General features: G+C 35.8%; 1 protein-coding gene across 2 annotated transcripts in view; it reads left to right on the top strand.

The window, feature by feature from the left end:
- Positions 1 to 1,567: 1,567 nt before the first annotated feature.
- Positions 1,568 to 10,013, top strand: part of LOC138335835 (gelsolin-like protein 2) — a 59,046-nt gene continuing 50,600 nt past the window's right edge. The window contains exons 1-2 of one of the 2 annotated variants that reach the window (XM_069284989.1): positions 1,568 to 1,686; positions 8,445 to 8,492. In XM_069284989.1, the coding sequence (XP_069141090.1) occupies positions 8,486 to 8,492 (7 nt within the window). In that variant the 5' untranslated portion in view covers positions 1,568 to 1,686; positions 8,445 to 8,485. Of the gene's footprint in view, positions 1,729 to 8,444; positions 8,493 to 10,013 lie in introns of both variants that reach the window. The other variant, XM_069284987.1, reaches the window with a different exon arrangement.

Genomic DNA, 10,013 nt, shown 5'->3' with positions numbered 1-10,013 from the left:
AGGGTTGATACAATGTGGATGCAAATCTTCTCCTCTGCTGAACTCCTCTTCCCAGGATATTATGAAAATGTATTAAGTTAACCCCATCTCTCTCTAGCGATTTATTATATTCTGAATGCGAAGTTATTTTTTGCATTGAAAAATGTAATTTTCATAAGGTTACCGTAGTGATAGTAAGGCTGAATTCAATTCAATTCTTTTATTACACTCAGATACACATTGTGTAGAACAAGAGGTCATACATATATAATTCAATTTTAAAGCATGACAGGCAAAATTCAATGCACTATTTGTATAAAGATTCAAACTTTTACAAACAAAATTCAGTGTGTCATAACATTTTTTCCAACAAATTGTTTCACCTTTAAAATTGGTAACATAGGAGATATAAATATACATGTATTGAGTATAGTAATAATTGACTTATTCATATGTGTATATATATTAATACATTAGAACAATATATATATCTTAGATAATTTTGAGCTGTAATTAATACTATAACAAATTGCATAATTTCTGAACAAATAAGCATAAATTTGCGTACATTTTTTTATGAAAAATGGAGAACATGTCTTTCATTTTAATGTGATTAGGATGTCTTGTGTAGTAAGCAGGAATGTAATCCCCACGTAGCTGACTTACATTATAATCTGAACATAAAAACAAATAATGGAATTCATAACCAATACCGTATTGCATAAATGACATATTCTATTGTTACGTTGAACTCCTATCCATCTTCCGGTTTCAACCGGAAATTTAATATTTGATGTTCTGAATTTGCACATTGTTTTTCTGTCTTTTTCATTTAATCGTATTAAATAATTTTCAAGTCCAAAATGGTTTTTAAATATAGAGTAATAAGAACCTCTCGAAGAGTTTTCAATATCTTGGAACCACGACTGGATGAACTGATCCCTTAATTTCTGGGTAATAGTTGACTTCAGATACTTAATATCAGGTAAACAGCTTTTTTGATATATCCAAACAAAACTAAACCAGAATTATCTAGAATTTCTTTAACGCACTTAAGCCATTTGAATTCAGTTTTCCCTGTTACATGGAGGGCATACACTAATTTATACAAAGAGCTAGACAATTTCTTTTCATTTGAGATGAGAGAAAACCAAAATAGTAAGGCTGAAGTATCGCGGATGCTTCAAGATGAATTCCCACATACATGTAAGTATAATGTATTTAATTTGCTCGCAATTTATTGGTTTGAAATATCTTGAGAAAAAGATATATCTTTAAGCTACTATACAACATAGGAAAACTAAAAAAAAGTTTATAAAGAAAGAACATTGTGCGCAAATACACTTGTGTACGCTTAGCTTTCATGGATCAAGGAATTTAACATGATAAAATGGAAAGATGAATGAACGGGGATGAGTATCATTGCAGGACAGAAAGGACACCTTTTTATTACTTTATGCAAACTTGAAATTGATTAGTTTCCTAAATAATCCATTTCTTAATAAAATAAATAAACATTACATGTTTTATCCGAAAACCGAAGTATGTACCCTCATTTGTAAAACACCCCTATAGACATATTAGCCATGAACTCGCCCACTCATGCAGCAGCAACACGTCACTGTGACCTTTCACCTCCGCTACTTCTCTCTCCGGAAGAAGTGATACAGCACGAAAACCTATCATTCCAAGCGAGACGCCGGTCAGGTAAGGGTCGACCCATTTTATACTTCAGCGACATTATTACAGGTAGGTTTTAATACATGCATATAAATACTGCAGTATTACACTAACAAGACCGCATTTAGTCGCCTACAGATAGCCTGTGTCCTATAAATAAATATGGGAGGGGTCAATGTATGTTTTTTTTCTCTCTCTAGTTTGCCGAGGCAGTGTTTGTACTACGCAAGGATATATATAACCGGGTATATGCATGAATTAATTGTTTGCAAAGTCCAACGAAAATGTTTTAATACTTGATAATTAAAATTCTAAATTGTTTAATTTGTTACATTGTAGATTATGATGTAAACAAAGTAGCAATTCACGCCCAAGAACTGGTACATTGTTTGTCTTTTTTCTGTGTATTGCTTGAGCTCAAACTATTTTAGTACTGTAATGATCGATCTTTCAATTGTATGCCACCAATGTTGGTATGTTGTTTATAAATAAGGAGTGGTGGGTAGATGAGATTAAAGTTTACTCTGTCCAGTACTGGTAAGGTTTTATAGAGGATTTAACAGACTCGACACAATTTTATCAAAAGGAAAAAGAAAACTTCACTTCCCTGTTAAACAGGTTGGGTACACTCTCGCATATGAGGAATAGTCCTGAATTTGAATTGTAACAGGAAAGGAGAAAATGTAGGGGCCAGACCGGGATTCAAACCCTGGACCTCCGAGCATTAGCTGAACAGGTTAATTGGGCAAAACCCTGTAAATAGGTAACAGTTATACCCATTTGAGTAACAGCTACGTATACCTGTTTGTAGTAATCAATAAGTAACCCAAATGAGAAATTCTGTGAAAAGAAAACACAAAATGTTATTTTAAAAATTATTATCAAAAAAGGGTGTCATTATTTTTAGATTGCCTTACAACTGATCTAAGACTCTGTTTCTGTGCATGAACTTTCGAATTATGTTGTTGTAGGATGACAATTTAGGTGTTCTCCATTGACTACAGTGCATCAGGGAAATTCGGTGTAAATGTGATGGTTGAATGAGTTTTACCTGTGTTCTATTTTTAGCACCATAGTAAGCAATACCAAATTTTAGACAATGAAGTTTGTCCCATTTTGATTAATAATGCACAAAATGTCAGTAATGGTGTCATGTAAAAATTATTACACCCTTTTTTGATAAAAAAAGTTTTAAAACAACTTCATGCATTTTTCTTTCACAGAATTCCTCAACTGGGTAACTTTTTGATTACTCAAACAGGTAACTGCTCAAATGGCTGTTACCCATATGCAGAGTCACAGGGACCTGGCACGAAAATTTTTAACCAATAGTATACATAAATATATATTATAGTATCAAGGGTATTAACTCGGCGGTCGAAAAAAACAGACCTATTTTTTTTAAAACCGTGATTATTTTAATAAATTGGTTCTATACAACATTGACGGATATCTTACATTAAAGAGAAATAATTTATCTTTCCATTGAGTGCTTGATGAACAAAATTGGCCAAGTATTGACGAAGTTATGGTTTGATGAGTCAGGAAATTTACGTCAAATATGCTAGGTAGACATTTCCCTGTCCGGTCGAAATGTCGTCTCGGCTCTAATGGGTACCTCAAAAACCAAGCCAAAATCACAAAATCTACGCTTGTGGTGGTAAACAGTACCCATAACTGTGTTCATCCACAATCTCCCTTGGAGATGTCGTGACCCGTACTTTGTAGAAACTCCATTTAAACATCGTGTAGCTCACTTACTTTAACCGTCACCGCCATGTTCATTTTTCTCTCGGAAAGCTCCTCGACTTTACATATCGTGACTACATTATGCAAATTATGTAGTGTTGTGCTTGTGGGTAAACTCGAGAAGCGTTCCGAAAAACAAATGAACATGGCGGTCACGGTTAAAGTAAGTGAGCTACACGATGTTTAAATGGGGTTTCAACAAAGTACGGGTCATGACACCTCCAAAGGAGATTGTGGATGAATACAGTTATGGGTACTGTTTACCACCACAAGCGTAGATTTTGTGATTTTGGCTTGGTTTTTGAGGTACCCATTAGAGCCGAGACGACATTTCGACCGGACAGGGAAATGTCTACCTAGCAATTTTTTCGTAAATTTACCGATTCATCAAGCCATAACTTCGTCAATACTTGGCCAATTTTATTCATCAAGCACTCAATGGAAACATAAATTATTTCTCTTTAAGGTAAGATATCCGTCAATGTTGTATAGAACCCATTTATTAAAATAATCACGGTTTTAAAAAAATAGGTCAGTTTTTCTAGACCGCCGAGTTCATACCCTTGATACTATAATATATATATATGTATACTGTTAGTTTCAAAAAAATCGTGCCAGGTCCCTGTGTGCAGAGTTGTGCCCACCTGCTGAATGCTCTACTGCTGATCGAGCTACCTGGTCACCGATGATCGACCCGTTCCAATCCTACTACAGAATAATCATTACTTACCCAAATACTTATGTACAGGATTCTGGAATGAAAATTGATAAAGTCATTTTGAAATTTTTTATCAAAAAAGGGTGTCATGATTTTCAGATAGCCATATACCAAGAGTTGATGTTTCTGTGTATAAACCATTGAATTCTGTTGCTCAGCATAGCCATCAGTGCAAATGTCATGGTTGATCAAGTTTTACCTGTATTCTATTTTTAGGTCATTTGAACCGAAGGGTCAGGATGACATATAGTCATCATGTTTCGTCCGTCGTCGTCCGCCGTGCGCCGTACGCCGTGCGTTAACTTTTCACATTTTGAACTTCTTCTCAAGTTCTACCAGTGCGATTTAGCTGAAACTTACATGAAATGATCCTTACATGGCCCCGACAAAGTGTTGTTATTTTTCGGGTCGATCCGAAATCCAAGATGGCCGCCACAGCGGCCATCTTGAAAACACATTTTGAACTTCTCCTCAAGTTCTACCGGTGCGATTTTGCTGAAACTTGCATGAAATGATCCTGACATGGTCCCGACAAAGTGTTGTTATTTTTCGGGTCGATCCAAAATCAAAGATGGCCGCCATCTTGAAAACACATTTTGAATTTCTTCTCAAGTTCTACTGCTGCGATTTGTTTGAAACTTGCATGAAATGATCCTGACATGGTCTTGACAAAGTGTTGTTATTTTTCAAGTCAATCCGAAATCCAAGATCGCTGCCACAGCCGCCATCTTGAAAACACATTTTGAACTTCCTTTTAAGTTCTACCAATGTGATTTGGCTGAAACTTGACGGGAAATGATCCTAACATGATCCCGACAAAGTGTTGTTATTTTTCGGATTGATCCGAAATCCAAGATGGCCGCCACAGCCGCCATCTTGAAAACACATTTTGAACTTCTTCTCAAGTTCTACCGGTGCGAACTTCTTCTCAAGTTCTACCGGTGCGATTTGGCTGAAACTTGCCTGAAATGATTCTTACATGGTCTCGACAAAGTGTTGTTACATCTCTGGTTGATCCCAAAATCGAAGATGGCTACCATGGCACTATATCTAATTAATTTCCTATATGTTAAGGCCCTTGGGCCTTTGTTTTAAATAAAATTTGTTGAAAGAAATTGAAAATGATCCTGACATGGTCCTGTTAAAGTGACACCATATATAATTAATTTTACTATTGCCAAGGTAGTCAGATGACCGTTAAGGCCCTTTGGGCCTCTTGTTAGCCCATAGTAAGCAAAAGGGGTGATTTTGTTAGTGACTTTTGAATTACAAAAAAATTGACTATGAAATTTTGTTTCCATTTGAGTAATAATGAAGAAATTTGTATTAGTGATGGTGCCATGTAAAAATTATGAGACCATTTTTGATAAAAATGTTTAAAACAGCTTTGTGTTTTCATTTCACAGAATCCTGCATTTGGGTAACTAAATAATTACTCAAATACAGGACTATCCCGAATATACAGGAGTGTGCTCAACCTGTTAAAGGATAGTGAAATTGTAGAGATCCGAGCAGGACGGGTATGTTTGCCCTCCCCGGTCTGAGTCGAACACTAGCAGAAACTGTTATACCCTATCTACAAAATCTTGTGTATATATCAGAACAAAGGTGCTTTTACAAATAGTTAGATTTAAAAAAAGAAAATCTTTTGTGTAAATACGTTGGTTTTAGCTCGTAAAGCTTATGGACCTAAAGCTATATCTACAGGTATCCATGTCCTAATTGTATTTGGCATTCCACTGTTCCAAACCCTATATGTTATTTCCTAAATGTGTTTTGATTCAAGTCATGGAGTCGATCATATATGTACACACTTCCAACACTTAATTTCTTTGGTTTAAAGTTATTGCAATTGTACACAATATAGTGACCTCCCAGTATTAACTTGGATTAATCTGTAGACCTCCGACATTTTTCCCCTCTGATTTTTGTCTCTATATGTTAAGTTAATACTAGGATAAATCCTACTGATGTTTATGAATACTTTCTTTTTATTGGAGGCTGCAATAAAGCTTTATAAGGTAGATAATAGTCATGCTGTAGCTAGTAAGAAGCCTCTAAACTCCAGAAACTAACATATTTGACCAAATAAGCACCCAGGGCATGTAAAATAGAACAAAATATGGAGAAGTCTTTCATCAAACTTTTATACAAAGTAAGTCATAAATCAATTTGCAAAAGAAATATCTGCATTAATTCAAGTTAAGCAAAGTTTGAGATCTCAGAAATGGGTAGGGAGCTTATAGGGATGGGAAGCTTATGGGTGGAATACGGTGTAGATCATTTAACGTAACACATAACAACTGATTGATCCTTTGGCTGGATTGGTTTAACACTGTATTAACATCATTTCAGGACATCCCAGGTTTATAGGTGAACTGGCTAGATGAAATCTGGAGTAAAAGTAGAAAACCTTTGATCTAATTCTATGGCTGATTGCCACATTTACTGTAACAAGAGGGGAGAAAATGCAGTGGCCAGATCTTGAGTCAAACACAGAATCTTCAAACACTAGCCATGTGCTCAAGCTACCTGGTCAGTAGTGAACGACCCAGTCCAGTAACTGTCCACTGTACTCCTCACTCCATAATCAGTGATACAACTCGTTAAATTCAGCATGAGGTGCTAGGCATACTCCCAAAGGTTCTAGAATTAAATCAGAAATTATGAATTAAGGTTGATCTGAAATCCAAGATGGTGGCCACAGCAGCCATCTTGAAAACACATTTTAAACTTTTTAATTTTTATCAGTGCAATCAAGCTGAAACTTATGATCTCTGAAATGACCCTTACATGCATGGACATTGGCCAATTTCAAGTGTTGTTATTTTTCTGGTTGAACTCGATCTGAAATTCATGGTGGCCATCATGGCTGCCATCTTGAAACACATTTTTAAACTATAGTTCTACCAATTTAGATCCACAATATTTTTTGTTAATCCTTAAGCAATACTGACAATAAAAAATGCTCATCTTTTTCATTATTTTTTAGAAGAAATATGTTATACCACGGTAAGCATATGTTTTACCAACGAAACTAAAATGATTGGTAGATGACTGTTACTGTAAGGTCCTGTGAGCCTGTTGTTTAATTTAGTAATACTGGCCAGGAAACTGGGATGGTTTCCATCATATCAAATATGATGCATGTATATTCAGCACATATATTTTAGACTTCCTCTTATTATTTCAATAATAAAGATATTTGATATTGAAGATATATATGCTTTCCGGCAAGGAGGAAGTGACTCTCACATTCTATTATTGATGAAAGGAAACAGAATATTACGAGGATAAATAGAATTGCACTGTCTTTAATACCACAACAGAGAGAAAGAATGTAGCCACTAGCCATGATGCAGTATTGTTGTCTTGTGGTAAAAAAAAAAAGATTTATCAGATTTTTCTCATGACTGAATACATCTGTCTTTGGCTCTATATCAAATTACAATGTTACAATATTACCTATGTCTACTGAGATGTAATGGCCTTATATACGGTGGGAGAACTTTATTAGGAATGCTGGCTTACATGACTCAGGGAAGATCATTATCTCTGTAAGAATTACCGCATCTAGTGATCTGTATCCTAGAGACATAAACATTCTACAAAGCAAACGTTGTTGTCTGATTAGGATAAAAAGCCCTGATCTTATTTAATAAACATCAAAATATATAAACACAGATTTGATGGTTTTTATTCTTTTTCTTAAAATATCCAAATAGTGTTTTTTATTCTTATACCATCCTGCATCCTAGCTGATGTCAAGGTCACTCTGTTATGTTACTGTAGATAGACACTTAGCTTATCAAGAACAACATAGTAACCATAGCAATGTCAAGGTCACTCACTGTAGTTATGTTATCAAAAAATTACAATGGTATATTGATGAATGTCAAGGTCAAAGTAGAAGTGTAGGTTATTGGTCACACCACAGGAATATCAATGTCAAGGTCACTCACTGTAGAGTTTTGTCATCAAAAAAATTACAATGGTATATTTATGGATGTCAAGGTCAAAGTAGAGGTGTAGGTTATGGGTCACACCAAAGGAATATCAATGTCAAGGTTAATTTTGCTACAGTAATAAGTCAGTAACATAAAGTCCATGTAAACTGCTCATTCTCCTAAATATCCTTTCTCAGTATGTCGATGTTATCTTGTAGGTGGAAAAACATTGAAAATGGTTTGTAATTTATAGCTTTTTACAAGGAAAACATAGCAAGCTCTAAGATATCCTCCTAAGTCTTCACATTTTGTTTGCCAGGCAGCTGATTTATAACTTCACTGTTATATGACCATATTTTTCCTCATTGCAGTTTAATACAAGTCACCTTTGTGTCAACATCCACAAGTCATCATGTCAGGTAAGTGTTGATTCCTGTGTGTTTGTGGGGTACTTATACAACATTACATGTGACCCGTATTGATTGTACATGATTCACAGATGTGAATATTTGTAATGTTAGGACAGAATGCTTAGTCATTGATGATTGGAATGTATATATTTTCCTGTCAGTAACAGATTCTTAAGTATCAGTTTCCTTGATTTGCTGAATAGGTATGCTGCAGTACAAATCAACTCATCACAGCAACGTCCTTCTGTGTAGTACTTATTTGTGTAAAGGGAAATCGGAGGTTTAGTCAGGAAATGTATGTTTAGGAGATATTTGCTTTTAACATCCTTTCCTTTTATGATCTCACTCTTTGTCATACTTAAAAGTGTAAGATCACAGGACGCACAGAAATAGTTCCTGGTGGTGCACCTAATCTGTCTGGACAGAAATAGTTCCTAGTGGTGCACCTAATCTGTCTGTACAGAAATAGTTCCTGGTGGTGCACCTGATCTGTCTGTACAGAAATAGTTCCTGGTGGTGCACCTGATCTGTCTGGACAGAAATAGTTCCTGGTGGTGTACCTAATCTGTCTGTACAGAAATAGTTCCTGGTGGTGCACCTGATCTGTCTGGACAGAAGTAGTTCCTAGTGGTGTACCTAATCTGTCTGTACAGAAATAGTTCCTAGTGGTGCACCTAATCTGTCTGTACAGAAATAGTTCCTGGTGGTGCACCTGATCTGTCTGGACAGAAATAGTTCCTGGTGGTGTACCTAATCTGTCTGTACAGAAATAGTTCCTGGTGGTGTACCTAATCTGTCTGTACAGAAATAGTTCCTGGTGGTGCACCTGATCTGTCTGGACAGAAGTAGTTCCTAGTGGTGTACCTAATCTGTCTGTACAGAAATAGTTCCTGGTGGTGAACCTGATCTGTCTGGACAGAAATAGTTCCTAGTGGTGCACCTAATCTGTCTAGACAGAAATAGTTCATAGTGGTGCACCTGATCCGTTTTGACAGATATAGTTCAATTAAAATTGCATAATTGTTAATATTTGGTAATCACTGAGCTGGCCGACTAGTTGATGGAGCTGATTTGTATGCTCTCTATCTTTATAAGTGTATGGAGTACTCTATAAGGTAGTAAGTAGTGTTGGGACAGTCTGGGACAGTCACTTAGGGTAAACCACTCCACTATACTTGTATGCTCTCTATCTTTATAAGTGTATGGAGTACTCTATAAGGTAGTAAGTAGTGTTGGGACAGTCACTTAGGGTAAACCACTCCACTATACTTGTATGTTTACTTCTATTTGATATTTTTGAGTGGCTCTTAATGTGTATGATCAGCATAACAGTCATATATCATGCCTCATATAATATGATGTTAACATATTCCTCTCTATGAGGGAGACTTTGAGTTATCTCCACTCTCTGAGGAAGACTTTTGGTTATGTCCCCTCTCTTGAACCTCTTAGGGACTTATGTATATCTGAAGATTTACCTCTTGAGGGTAAGTTTAAGTTTAGTTTCTCTGAGGGAGACTTTGGGTTATT

Source organism: Argopecten irradians, chromosome 12 (genome assembly GCF_041381155.1).
Source record: "Argopecten irradians isolate NY chromosome 12, Ai_NY, whole genome shotgun sequence".
In the NCBI taxonomy this organism is placed as follows: Eukaryota; Metazoa; Mollusca; class Bivalvia; order Pectinida; family Pectinidae; genus Argopecten; species Argopecten irradians.
This window is presented reverse-complemented; position numbering and strand designations above follow the sequence as displayed.